The 15105-nt window shown below is 36.4% G+C and overlaps 1 protein-coding gene across 4 annotated transcripts; it reads left to right on the top strand.

The window, feature by feature from the left end:
* Window positions 1–523: 523 nt before the first annotated feature.
* Window positions 524–14500, top strand: LOC123534719 (monocarboxylate transporter 13-like). 4 transcript variants are annotated; one of them, XM_045317098.2, is made up of 5 exons: window positions 828–948; window positions 1423–1557; window positions 11408–11551; window positions 11708–12508; window positions 12772–14500. In XM_045317098.2, the coding sequence occupies exons 4-5, from the start codon at window positions 11740–11742 to the stop codon at window positions 13137–13139; spliced, it is 1137 nt and encodes a 378-aa protein (XP_045173033.2). In that variant the 5' UTR covers window positions 828–948; window positions 1423–1557; window positions 11408–11551; window positions 11708–11739; the 3' UTR covers window positions 13140–14500. The 4 variants fall into 4 exon arrangements, with proteins under 4 accessions (XP_045173031.2, XP_053375142.1, XP_053375143.1 ...); XM_045317096.2 differs by lacking the exon at window positions 1423–1557 and having other exon boundaries at window positions 524–948; XM_053519167.1 differs by lacking the exon at window positions 1423–1557 and having other exon boundaries at window positions 524–948; window positions 11708–11890.
* The last annotated feature ends 605 nt before the right edge of the window (window positions 14501–15105 follow it).

Here is a 15105-nt window from a genome sequence, read left to right on the forward strand (position 1 = left end):
TTATGATTGAGAAGTATTTCATTTCAAGGACAATGACCGTTGCTTTTACACACAAGCTGAATATAGATCATTATCAAGTTATTTTACCGGTACCTTGGGTTCAGTGTTCTACCTGAACTTAAATATGTCCATAGCCATCAGCCGTTTCTAAATATGTTAAAAGACGAACTTTAGCCTTCAAGTGCAAATATATCAAATAATTTATTCATTTATTTAACTATCTCGTACAGTTTAAATGTAAATGTCTTATATCGATATGTGCAGGGACCGTGTAGTTATGAATTTTATCCGCGGCTGTTATTTCACATTTTGTAGGTTCGGTGCATCTAAAACAATATTAAAATTGTTGACTACTTTATATTAATATGACGTAAGTAGTTCTGAATCTCAAGTAATGTGATACAGTCAGATCGCTTTGCGATGAAATTTATAAATAGAAATACAAGGTCGTAAAATACATATGCTATAAAGTAAAAAGACGTTTCGACAATATACGCAATTAGCTATATCCGTCGGAGAGTTGGATTATTTCTTCTCGTATGCTCGTTATTTATTATTGTACTTTTATATTTATAACCATATGCTTAAGGAATATAAGATACTGGATTTTACTATTCCGTGAACGCTTATCAGATAATCATGTTAGACTAAGTAAAGTATTATGTTATTTTGATATATGGAGGCACCGACTTATTAGAAACGAGGAAATTAAAACATTAGATTGATGTAGATTGTTAACATTTGTGAATGTTTTCAAAATGCGGATACAAAGAGATAGCGGCTGGGCTTGGATTGTACTTGTATGTGTGATATGCAGTCAGATTATTCTCGGAGGAGTTTGTATTTCCGGTGGAATATTTTACATGATATTCATGGACGTGTTTCCCCCTGATCCGATTGCTGTTTCTTGGTTATGCAGCCTTCCAATAACTCTGTGGTTTATTTCGTGTAAGTAATATATATATTTTTCCAAACTATGCAACACCTATAATTTTTAATTATTACGACATTTTTCAGTATAATCTTTCAGCGTGTTCTCCTTTAAGCATGTATACAATTTCAGACATTAACGATAACCTTTGGGAGGTACATTTTAGGGCACTGGGAAATAGCTCAAATCTTACCTAGATGTATGTATTAGCCCTGACATAAAGGAATAGGCTAGATGTTCAAACACAGTTTTCTTTGTTTAGAAATTGTTTAACTTCATCTGTCTTGAGTAAAGACACGTTGACCTGTTAAAGGCGGATGTATTTCATTTCACTTTAAGGCCGCCGTTTAAAGAATATTTTGCAATATCATTTTTCAGTACAATATATCTGCAGAACTTTCCAATTAATAATTTACTTTTGATCATAAAACGCTTTGGTATATGAAAAAAATTTTTTTTTTTCATTGATTGATTGCGTATTGTAATTACAGGACGCCTGAAATTTCGAGTTGCAAACACAATCTTGGTTCATAAAAGTGAATTTTGTCTTGCAGCTTTCTTAGTCGTGCCCTTAAAAGTTAGGCTCTTGGTGCTCTGACTTCAGACAATTTGTTGAGGATATTGGTGTAATTATACCTTAGATTTACCATAATTTTATGTTTTACTTAATATGATCTGGGTCCAGTTGTTCGAAACTTTAACAGGCGATTAAGCTAACGGCTGATTAACCTTTAGAGTTATTTTTCGGCATTTTAGTAGACTTTGAAAAAAAAATGTATAAGGTAAGAGTTATGACCACTGAAAAATCTTTACAACAAAATCAAAACATCTAACTTGTGTTTCCCACCAAGTCTAGTATTTTGAACCAAAATTTAACTGGTGGTTACTTTAACAGCCGATAAAAGTTTCGAACAACTGGGCCCTGGTATTTTTCACTAATGTTAGAGCCTTTCTCAGCGGGTAATGCGTAATTATCCAGAAGATAGAATAGACAATAACATTAAGATGTGGTAAGTTCATATATTTCCTTATGGTTGGGCATGCGCACATTCCAATGTACAGTTTTCATCCCGCTCGTACAGGCAATGCGATTTCTGCATTTAAGGCTCTTTTACAGTCTTTTCTGTCCTTAATTTGAACTATAATTGAAATATGTTTAAAAACATTGCATGAGGATTCATTTAATATGTATAAATATTTCCAGCCTTTCAAAAGCAGTGAACGTTGTTTAATAATTCATAGAGATCGATAAGTAAAATCGATGATGATTGAGAGAGTAATCCATTTCAAGGACAATGACCGTTACTTTTACACACAAACTGATTTAGAGGCCATAATCAAATTATTTCACCGGTCAATATCTTGGGTTCAATGTTTCTACCTGAACTTTAATATTCCAAAACATCAGCTGTTGCCTAATATGTTAGAGAACGAAATGAAGTCCAGAAATGAAAAAAACAACAACAACAACAAAAAAAGATTTATTCATACCATTTAGGCTCGGTGAATTTAAAACGTTGGAACGGTATTAAAATGGTTGACTGCTTTATTTTAATATGTACCATAGCTTGGTGTTTTTTCTTAATAAATTTGGTGCAGGTAATTCGTATACTCTGACTACAGGGTGCGGTAACTAAAAGTGTGCAGGTATTTAATAGCCGCACGCTAGTTACCGCACTGGAAAGAAAAGTATGCCAGCGTGTCTGGGACAGTAGACAGAGAAGTGTATTTTATTGATTTTCTGTTCTAGTATTGTTTTATTTTACCTGGGCTTTACACATTTGTATAGCAAGGATTTTAAGTACTCACTGAACTGCTGTATATGGCATTGTGGAACGCCTACAACTACCATATATGGATGGCTATGATACAAAACAGACAGAACATTAAAACTCTGGGGTTAAAGATTTATACTCGGGGCTACGCCCCCTCGTACAAATCGTTTACCCTCGAGTTTCAATGTTCTTTCTATTACATAACCTTAGTAGTTACATGTCGTTGATTTGAAAAATCTGGATTAAAGTAATTGATCTAACCTACCTTCGCGGTGAAATGTATAAATAGAAGTACAAGGTAGCAAAAAATTTAAACTGTAATAGTTTAAAGACTTTGCTCTTTATTCATTATCGTATTATATGTTTGAGGAATGAAAAATACAAGATTGTACTACTTCGTGAACATTTACAAAATAATTATGTTGGTACTGTAATATTTCCATATATGAAGACATCGAATTTATAGACATAAGTTAATTAAAACATTCTACTCAAATACTGTAAATTGATGACATCAGTGAATCTTTTTCAAAATGCGAATACAAAGAGACAGCGGTTGGGCTTGGACTGTACTTGTATGTGTGATTTGCAGTCAAATTATTCTCGGAGAAGTTTGTATTTTCTGAATTTCATGGAATATTTTACATGATATTCATGGCCGTGTTTCTCTCTGAACCTAATGGAGTTTCTTGGTTATGCAGCCTTCCAATAACTCTGTGGTTTATTTTGTGTAATTATTATACGATTTTCTTTTTTATACTAATGCAACTCCTTTTATAATTTCTAAGTATTATAGAGAAATGGTTTGCATCAATATTCACCATGACCCTTCAAAGTCCTTTCCTTTGTACTTCGGACACAATGTCACAAAAATGATAATTTATAAGAGGTACATTATCAAGACACTAGAAATACCCCAAACTAGGAATATTCTGAGTCCTGACCAGAATAGACTGGATACTCATCAATAGTAAACGTTTGCTTTCTTTCGAAAATGATTAAGAATGACTGCCTTTTGCAAAGATGCATCGACCTGTGAAATGTGGATATATATTTGCCCTTGTCGATTTCACAATTTATAGTTATTTATATCAAAAAGACATTTACAAGCTTCTAAGCTGTTTAGATTAGATGTTGGTAGCTTTACCAGATAGGTCAATGCAAACTTCTACTGTTATCTGTTTGTTGATGAAATATTACCTCGTAGCGGATGCTGTAGTAGAATTGTCGTCGGCGTTGTTCATTGTACCTAAGTTCTCGGGAATATAATATTAAAGCACTCTAATATTGCACGATCGGTCTCTTTTTAGCATATGCAACATGTTAAAGCCGCTATTATTGTGCTTCAGACATAGATAACATCGTTCAGAATTATGACTTTCCATAAAAATTATAAATTTGTATTCAAATTGGAGTTTTATGAGTAAATAATACTTACCTGACAGTACGGTATGGATTTCTAGTTTCGGCTTGTAAGAATTCGCTCCCCTTATTCCGGAAGTAAACCTTTCGTTCAACTTCCGGTAATAAACATGTGTCCTCACTTTCCTTTTCGGCGAACAGGTCGCCAGGAAAACTTAAACAGTGAGGGGTAGGTTGGGTGGGTGTCTGTACTGTCAGGTAAGTATTATTTACTCATAAAACTCCAATCTGAATACAAATTCATAATTTTTATTTCGTAAATAAACTTACCTGACAGTACGGTATGGATTAATACAGATCCCAAAGCAGTACTGTCAGGTGGTGGGTTTGTTTAATCAGATTTTTTTTTATACAAAGATAGAACAATAAAAACACTTACCTTAAGTAAAGTGTTTAAGTAGTTCCATAACTTGTTCTAACTGTACACTATCCCACACACAATCCAAATATATTTTTATTATTATACCAGATTTATATACCAGATTTATATAGCGCCCTTTTCATGATAAACACGTTCAAAGGCGCTTTACAGCAACTGCAGCCACACAGGGCGTGAAATCATCCTCTACTAGTACAGACACAGAGCGATCTGACCAGAGGGACAGAGTGAGACAAAGCCCCCACAGAGAGATCAGAAATCAGATACAGGCTTGTCCGGCTAACGTAGCCTAGCTCGTTGCGAATAGACAGCCTGGTTCTTTAACGTGCCCAGTGTATAGCACTGATACACGTAAGGATTGCCTGGGTTCCTGACCAGTACACCTCTAGCTCGGTGGGAAACACTGAAAAGCGTTTCTGAAAATTCCCAAGTAGCTGCCGGGGATCGAACCCCGACCTCAGGATTGGAAGGCCAGTGTGCAAACCACTGAGCTATCCGTCCACCTATTTCCCTCACTATATACAAAGACTCCATTCTCTATGGTAAGTCTGTACACAATTTATCTCAAAAATAGCAGTTTAAACATAATGCAATTCGCCGAATAAAGAAAATTCCCACAACTATATACATCTGATTTCCAACACAGATCTGAATCCTTTCAGGTAGAACAGTATTAAACATTTAAGAAATCAATGTTCACAGATTTCAAATAATGTCTGACAAAAGTGGTCTCCCTTGACCAATCAGCTGAGTCCATAACCTGTTTTAGAGACGCACCTGAACAATGCCCAAGGCGGGCCAATACTTCTAGTTGAATGTCCTTACACTTTTTCCACGGACTGATTTTTCAACTTATAAGCATTCACCAACCACTTAGAAATGGTTTGACTAAAAGCTGGTTCATGAGGCTTTATAATGCCAAGAAAAAGGTTTACTATATCACCTGATTCTGAGTGTCTAAAGGATTCTGTCCTTTTTAAATAGTAAGCCAAAGCACGTTTTGGATCCAAAAGTTTGTTGTGAGGATAGGAAGGAATAAATATTTTACTGGAGTGATGAGTAGGTCTGTCTTGCTTCGATAAACCTGAACGAATGAAGATGACTCCTTTCTTTTGAACATTCACATTTCCCTCACCAAGACGTAAAGCCTGAAGATCACTGCATCTTCTAAAACAGGTAATGGCAATTAAAAACAAGTCTTCCAGGTTACAAACTTCAGAGCTGCATCCTTCATTGGTTCAAAAGGCGGCTTCTTGAGGCAACCTAAAACGAGAGGAAGATTCCATTCAGGTACTAACTTTCTACTAGGTGGACGTTTATTGAACACCCCTTTCAATAAACGAATAATGAAAGGATGTTGTCCCACTGGAATACTTCCCACAGGTGCTAGAACTGAGGAAAGCATGGACCTATAACCAGTAATAGTCTGATATTTAAGTCCTTTTTCAAATAGAAAAGTAAGAAAGTGAGCACAATCTTTTAAAGAAGCTGTATAGGGACTAATTTGTTGCTCACTGCACCAACTACAGAATCTCCGAAATTTACAGTTATAGTCCCTCTGGATACCGTCTCTCCAGGAGGCTGAGAGTAACTTACGAGTGTTTTCTGAAAAGCCTTCTGCGCTGAAATTTCGGTTGATAACAGCCATGCAGTTAGACTTAGAGACTGGGGATTTGGGTGAAACATTTGTCCCATTCCCTGAGACAGAAGATTCTCTTGTACTGGTAGTTGTATTTGGCATGCAATCAACATTTCTAGCAACTGTGGAAACCAGTGTTGTCTCGGTCAGTTTGGGGCTATTAGTATCAACTGACAACTGAACTGTTTCATGTGATTCAATACTTTGGGAATCAATGGTAGAGGTGGAAAGGCATAAGCAAACATGTTCTACCATGCAATTGATAGGGCATCCAAAGCTAAAGCCTGCGGGTGTGTGGTCCATGAAAAAAAACAGAAGTGTTTGCTTGTTCTTGACTGTAGCAAACAGATCCACAAGTGGATGGCCCCAGAGGTTGAAAATCTCTGACACCACTGTTTTGTTCAGACACCACTCTGATTCCCTGATGACTTGTCTGCTCAGAACATCTGCTAAAACATTCCACTTGCCTGTTATGTGAGCTGCCTTTAAATTCATATTGTGTATGAGGGCTATGTCCCACAGTTTCCAAGTCATTTGACATAACTGCAGAGATCGAGTTCCCCCTTGTCTGTTTATGTATTGAACCACGGTCGTATTGTCTGTTCGGACTAACACATTCTGTCCTTTCAAGGCCGGTAAAAAATGACTGATTGTTAAAATCACTGCCTTCATTTCCAGACAATTGATATGTAACAATTTGTCCATCTTGGACCAACGGCCTTGCACTGTAAGGTTGTTCATGTGACCACCCCAACCCCATGTTGAACTGGCATCTGTGGTTACTGTCACTGGATAATGCATTTGTTGAAATGATTGGCCTTTCAAAATGTTCCGATCCAGTAACCAACATTTCAAATGGTATTTCAACATAGGAGTCAAAAGTACATGTGTTGTCAAAGGCATTCTGGCTGGATTCCAGTGTTGTAACAAATGGAGTTGGATTGGTCTCATGAACAACCTGGCATTTGGGATTAGTTCCAAACATGACGCAATACGACCCAGAAGTTCTAAGTAATCTCGAGCTTTTGTCTGGCCTTTCAAGAGATTTTTTACAGATGTTCTCAGAAATTGTATTCTCTCTACAGTTGGGAATACTAGACCTCTGAGAAGATCGAACTGACCCCCTACGTAGACTATGTTTTGAGATGGAATCAAGCTCGACTTTCCTTGTTTATCACAAAACCCAGTTGAAAAAGGAGATTCAGTATAGTACTGCGATCTTGTAACAGATTTTTTCTAAATTGATTGAGAGCCAACCAATCGTCCAAGTAATTTGACAGACGAATGCCCCGTTGTCTTAAGTGTGCTGCTATGACAGACATTATTTTTGAAAAAACTCTCGGAGCTGAGGTTGGGCCAAAGCAAAGGACACGAAACTGGTAAATTACTCCTTGAAAACAAAAACGGAGATATTTTCGATGTCCCTTGAATATCTTTATGTGGAAATATCCGTCTTTTAGATCTAGATTTAATGCAAAATCTCCTTTTTGAACAAGGTTTAGGACTTTTGTCATTGTCTCCATCTTGAAATGTATTTTCCTCAGATACTTGTTCAAAGGTTTTAAATTTATGACAGGTCTCAGTTGTCCGTTCTTTTTTGGAACAAGGAACAACGTAATGTAAACACCTGCTTGACTGTCCTTGGGTTGAACTGTTTCTATAGCATTTTTGATTAAAAGTTCTGAAATTTCGCTTTTTAAAAGTGCTTGTTGTTGTAAAGGAACATTTGTTTGTTTTATGCCCAAGAAAGGAGGTTTTGGTTCGAATTCCAGTTTGTAACCCTCCCAAATAGTCTCTAAAACCCAACGATCTGTGGTTATCATTTTCCAATTTTTGTAAAACATCGAAAGGCGGCCGCCAACAGGTATGTGAGGAAATTGCATGATCGTACTTACCTTATCATTGTTTAGTTAGTTTTCCATGCTTCCCTTTGTAAGACCTTTTTGGAAAGCTGTCTGGTCTGTGTGACCTTTGAAAAGATTGACTGTACTGGAACTTTGACCCTCGACGGTCTGAATCTCGTGGCAGCTTGGGTATACGAAAATTGCTCCCACTAGCCTCAGATGTAGACACTGGATGAGCAGAACTGACTGTGTGAGTTCTCTTTGTTGAGTTATAGCTGAACCTCTCAGGAGACGCTTTGCGTTTGCGCTCTTTTCTTTTCAACTCGGGAAGCATATCATCAAGTTGCTTTTTCTTTTCTTTGCGTGATTTTAGTAAATTTTCTAAATTAGAACCGAACACGCCTTCACCGGTTAACGGTAAATTTGCAAAGTCATTCGAGTCGTCAAGCTCAAACAATCCAGTATCAGTCATACTCACAGTTCGACGGATTATGTGGTGAAAGGCACCAGCTCGGCTCACTTGATCTAAACTTTTAGTTGACATGGCGAAAATGTCTTTCACTTGCTGACAAGCTTTATCCTGAGAAAAATCTTCAGACTGGATAAATTCCAAGAGATTTCCTAAACTCTGCTGAACATACAGGTTAATAACTACACCTAATCTAGAAGCTTGTTGTCCCTTATAGGCAATATTTTCCACCATCTTACAGGGTTGAGTAAACAATGTCTTAGACTTATTTTTCTTGAAAGATGCCCTACTACCATGTCTATTTATCAGGCAACTTTCTACTAAAGAATCTAGTGAGGGAACCCCCAGCAATCGATCAGTTTCATCATCAACCGGGAAGGAACTAAATGTTTCTTCACTAAAGGCGGACAAATAATTTGGCTCTTTACACCTAAACCCACCTTCAAGTACCTCTTTTTGAGAACTGTCAATGGAAATCCCCTCTTTTTCTCAGTCTTTTTGACTGTCGCATCTTCACCAAAAATCTCGAACAAACACTTTTTGGTTGATTCTGAATGTAAATTCTGATGAGAAGTCAATTGCTCATCTTCATCTTCACTGACTGAAATTTGCCCACTAGCCTGCAAAGACACAACATCATCATCCTCCTCCTCAGAACTGTCACTTTCTGCAGTGTGACGACGTCTCCTTTTCCTATGGTTTTTGGCCACGTCAACATTTTCAGACAGACTTTGTGCCGACTGAAAATTTGCAAAGAAATTTTCTACTTTCTGGTCTAGAGCTGAGAACTTTTTGTTCCATTGCTCCTCGAGAATGTCGTATCGCGAACGTCTTTTACCCGACGTCGATGTTTTCTCATGTTTGTTATTCGGCGTGGAAAGACTCTCCGCGTCCGAAATCAATTCACCTTCCTCATGAAGTCTATTCTGCACTTCCACGTTAGCCATAAATACTAAAAACAGGAGCAAACTCAAAAAACAACCGGCCTGTCCGCCGAAAAAAGAAAAGTGAGGACACATGTTTATTACCGGAAGTTGAACGAAAAGTTTACTTCCGGAATAAGGGGAGCGAATTCTTACAAGCCGAAACTAGAAATCCATACTGTACTGTCAGGTAAGTTTATTTACGAAATAAAACGAAACTTCCGCCATTCTATTTGCGAGTCGTTAGACGTTTACACATAGGTATTAACATTGTAATAAATTGTAACTTGTAACTTATGTAATTTCTACTGTCATCGCCAACGTGTACGTTTATCCTTTTATTAAAGCTAAGCTGTCACATACGGTTCATCAGTAGTCTCAAAGAAGTGATCTAATTTGATATACAGTAGTTCGTTTATCTACCCTACTCCTGGACGGATCGCTCAAAATTTTCATAGCAACGCGCTAAAAAACTGCCTTTCTTCAAATTTGTATTTTCACCGTTAGCTTTAATTGATTATGAATAACTCCTTTTGACCTTGAGAAATAAGAACTGAATGTCTTGTTTTAATGTTTGTGTATCTGTATATATTATAAGCTTACTTTACTTTTTGACCTATAACATAATTGTTTGCCCCTGACAAAACTGAATTGTTTTGTCTCTGAAGTGAGACAGGATAGGTCCTCTGACAGGTTTCATTTGCAGTTTACAGGATTCTTATGCCTCTGACAATATTCTTAAAATTTTAAAAGACTTGTTTTGCCTTTTACATGACTGTCTGCCTCTGATGAGATTCCTTTACCTCCGACAAGATTCTGCGCCTCTGTCAAATAAAAGATAATAGGTAAGGGTAGATTTCTCGGAAGCACAGATCACCACAAACACAGCCTCAGAGCCACGCATTTGCAAAGTAGACCCACAACAAAAGAAGCTGTAACGGAAAATATTACAGACGGATTGCTTCAAAAATCCATCAAGTACATCTAATATATTCAAAATATAGATAGATGGGGAGAGAGAGGGAAGGGGTAAAAAGGGGGTAGGGGAGGGGTTGAAGGGGAAAGTAGAACAAAGATGAATATATAAAAGGGAATGCTACATTCCTTACTCACAGTTACACTACAACGTAAACCGCAGCAGCGCAGAAACTTATGTTCAAAAGATAAACACATACACGCGCACACCCACAGATAACTAACTTACATAGATAAACACTATAAGGCACCGCCCAAGACATAGATGTACAAACACACAAACACACACATATAAGCAGGAAAAACAACAATCGGACACCGCCTTAGGATTCCGGCAGCCAAAATTAAATTGGACAGATAACCTACTCATAGTAAAAGGAGAGGGGATGTCAAAGCAAGGGAGCGCAATTGCAAGGCGAAAGGATAGGGCTGATGGGGGTGGGAGTAAGAGGGAAGAAACGCTAACGACAAACACGACGACATACGAAACACAAAATACAAAAAAGACAGAAAAATGTTGAAAATAGAGGTAACGCCTTGGAACGGTCATTAACCTATCTAAAGGAAACTGGTTGTTTTAACGCGTTTAGGACATGCTAACCTCGCACCTACATATTTTCAACAAGTTAAAAAACACAGTGTAAATAAAATCATGTCCCGCTGAGAAAGGCGATTTTCGACGATAAATTCATTTTGTGAAAACCATCGTGATATCAACATATGTATTGTTTTAGAATTCTTGACGTACTACATGACTATTCTTTGTTTTACTGGTTATACTTACCTTTATAAACAACACCATGCTGTGCATGTATTGTATTGCAGTGTTAATATGTCACTTTCTAAAATAGAAGTATTATCATTATCACCCTCCTAACCATAATTACTATCATGACTTTTATCATTATTTATTCGTTCATGTGTTTGTATTACCTTTTTTTATTGTTTTGAAAGTATATCCGTTACGCACAGAGGCCAAATATTCACTACCGTAGATTTCTGCAGTTTTAAGATGTTGCTAATACTTTGGAATGTTTTTCTTGTTTCCAGCACCAGTCGGGAGTTATGTTACTAACAGATATGGCTATCGGGCATGTGCTTTTATTGGTGGTGTTATAGCAGCAACAGGACTGACTCTGAGCTACTTTGCAACCAGTTTATTGTTCTTGTTCTTTTCTCATGGTATACTTACAGGTATGTTTTATATAAAAATACAAGAAGTTGATTTATTGATATTTTATTCAGTAAGCCGAATCAAACTCTATATGTACAAACAGATCAAACATTTATTAAACGTTCAACTTTTGATTAAAATGTCAGCAAATATTATACTCAGCTCTTTCATTCCAGGACTTGGGTTTGGTATCAATTTTACCGGTTGTATGGCAACCCTTAACGTATACTTCGATAAGTATAAGACTGTTGCAACTGGAATATCTTCTGTTGGACACAATTTAGGAATTATCATTTATGCAGAATTAATTGTGTTGTTGGATGACAGCTATGGTTGGAGAGGGATGTTTCTCATACTAGGTGCAATAACGTTTAACCTGTGCGCATGTGCAAGTGTTATGTTTCCAATGCCTAATTTAATACCGCCTGTTACTGTACCAAATCATAACTCAACTTTAAGCTTAACAAAACCCGAAATGCGGAAGCCTGTGAAAAAGATTAAAAAGAAGTTGATAAACATAACCGTATTTAGAAAATTATCTTTCATCCTTTTTAATTTTAGCAATGTATTTATTAACATTGCTCAAGGAATATATATACTTTATTTGCCTTCCTATTCTAAATACGCAGGGTTCACACAAACCAATTTCGGGACAGTGCTTGTGGTTAACTCCGTGTCGAATATTGTTGGAAAAGCTGTCTTCAGTTTTATCGGACATCATCCGAAAATAAACTGTACTGTTTTATACACTGCTTCCCTTGCAGTAAGTGGTGTGGCAATGGGGCTTACACCTTTATTCCTGACAAAAACTGGAATGTTGCTTCTGACAGGATTTATTGGATTTTTTGTTTGTGTAATAGGAGCTCTTTTGCCTGCGGTTATTTATGGAATCGTTGGCTTTGACAGATTTGCTGACGGCGTGGGATTTAGTTTGCCTTTCAAAGCGACTGGCAACTTGATCGGGGGTCCTCTTGCGGGTGATTACTCTTATATGTATTGCCTGTTTTATTTAATTTCACTTTATTAATACACACGTTTAGATATCATTATTGTTTTGATAAGGAAGAGATTTTCGAAGAACCATGAGCTTGGAAAAAGTATACTTTTGATACTATAAGTGGGTTATTTGTCATGCAATGCAATAGACTACGTTTTATTTAATGTATGCTATTGTTCTTAACGTGTGTCAATGAAATTAGATATTTATTTAATATGTCTACATTCTATTTTTTTATTACAGGAATATTGCTAGCCTCAACTGGAAGTTACGAGATATCATTCTACATAGCCGGAGTCAGTATGGTGTTTTCGCAAGTACTGATGATATATCCCATAGTTCATCAAAAACAAAGACAAAAAGCACATCAAAATAAATACATATACACGGTATATGAGATCAGTGTTGAAAACTGTTCAGCAGCTAATACCTGTATCAAACCATTGAAGAGGTCAAATGGAATTAGACAAGAAATATTATCCCTGGAGGGAAATAACGATGACATTTTGAATAATGTTGCAGAACTGGATACACTGTTAAAACCTGAAAACATTTCTTCTAAAGTTGGAGAAAGCAGTAATGCGATCAGAAGTGATGACCTCTTTACATAGTTCAGCGGCCTTGTATTGTATCATTCGAAATATATCTTTGTATGATATTCATTATCTTAATGCATGTTTTACTTCTTCACATAACAACTCAAAAATATAATCATTTATGGTCTTCTGTACAAAACCGTCTTTTGTTAGATTAATATTACTTTAGAGCCGCTGTGCATCATTGACGTGCGTCATGTTTTTTTCAGTCTGTGGAAGATTTAAGTTTGTATCTTCGCGGGGGCACCAAAGAAAATAGGGCTAATCCAAAGAAATGTTTTTTTTCTCACGCATTTTAACTGTTGTTTATTCAAACTTACGTTCAAGGTTTGTAAGTAGTATTAATTATAAAATTACAGACAATCAAATTAAACGTTTTATCAATATAGGATAAAAATCATTAACTTTTTTATACACAATCATTACTACTGACCCATTTCTGAAATTTTACGTATAAGACCAAATTTTACACAAACAGGTACACAATTCAGAGTTTGTGTATAAAGCAGACTCGCAAATAGAATTAAAAATATATATTGCATCGCAATGCTGTATTATATTGCTTAAAACATAATATCAAGTTAATTATTTTATTATAATATTTGAAAATTTTTATTAAGTTTTGTACGGAATCATCAGGCAACGTATATAAGATCAATACCCAATACAGTAGGTTAAATGATTGGTCATTGAACTCCGTTTTATAAGGACAATTTACGTACATTACGCTACAGTAGTTATCGGATTATCAAGCATTTATTAAACTGATTATTTATAATTTTAAAAATGGCCATTTGTTGTCTTTAAAATGTTCATTTATAGTCTTACACACACATGTTTATTTATAGTCTTACCAGTTTTGCATTATAAATTGTGTAATGCTAGGAGTTTTACTGTAAAGCAGATATTGTGTAACGTTATATACTTAGGACGGCCGGCACATTCTTATACAATCTTGCCAGGCATACGTATGTTTTTGACAACACAGAAAATGACGTCAGATGACCTTCTGGGTTATTTTTTGCTAATTTTGAGTCAATTTTAAGCAATTTCTAACGTCTTGACAAAAACTGTGTTTTAGCATGACATGTCAGTTTTTCAACTACGAAATGATATTTCCACTCGGAATAAACACAAATCCCCAGTGGTCCGTAACGGAGCAAGTGTATATGGAGACCTTTGATATTGTCTGAAAGTGTCAGTATATGCCTTGGATGCCAGATATTTCTGTATTTGAGAGCTACAGACCTAGAAATAGTTTCAAAATGAATTTCGTGTAATAAATGTTGATTGTAGGGAAGTGTTAAAGGACCATCAGACGCAAATATGTTTTGTTACGAAGGGTATGATACGAAGTAAATATCATATGTGAACTATTTGGTATCCATTTCACTTTTGTATGGATGGTTTTTGTTAATGTCTGTTTTATTTTAATGTAAAGACATTCAGTTACAAACATACTATATTATATCTAACACGCACTTCATTTTAAAAAACAAAGACAAATATCAAACAGGGAATGCCACGTACCAAAATCGCAGCCCTCCCAAAACGAAACCTACAGCACGCAGACGTTCACACCACAAACACACACACACACACACACACACACACACACACACGCGCGCGCACACACAAAGTCAACACACGAGGACAAAACGAAAAAACAAAGGAACACAGTGGGGCACCGCCTTGGAACGGTCAGTGGCAAAAATCCCACTGGGGAGCTTAAACCGGTTTATGGTGTGCACCCAACCTCACTCTTACCCCCACCATGTTCCAAAGACATGGAACAGTGTAAATAAAAGTAATCCCTCCAGATGAATCTCTAACACACGGCACACATAATTTTTTTTGACATTTTAGATTTAGATTTATTTATTTAGCAAAAAATCCATCATACAACATTACAGATGCAGATAAAAAACATACATAGCACATATCACATAGCACATATCACAGAAATATCACAGAACCCCTG

This window comes from Mercenaria mercenaria, chromosome 12, assembly GCF_021730395.1.
Source record: "Mercenaria mercenaria strain notata chromosome 12, MADL_Memer_1, whole genome shotgun sequence".
NCBI lineage: Eukaryota > Metazoa > Mollusca > Bivalvia > Venerida > Veneridae > Mercenaria > Mercenaria mercenaria.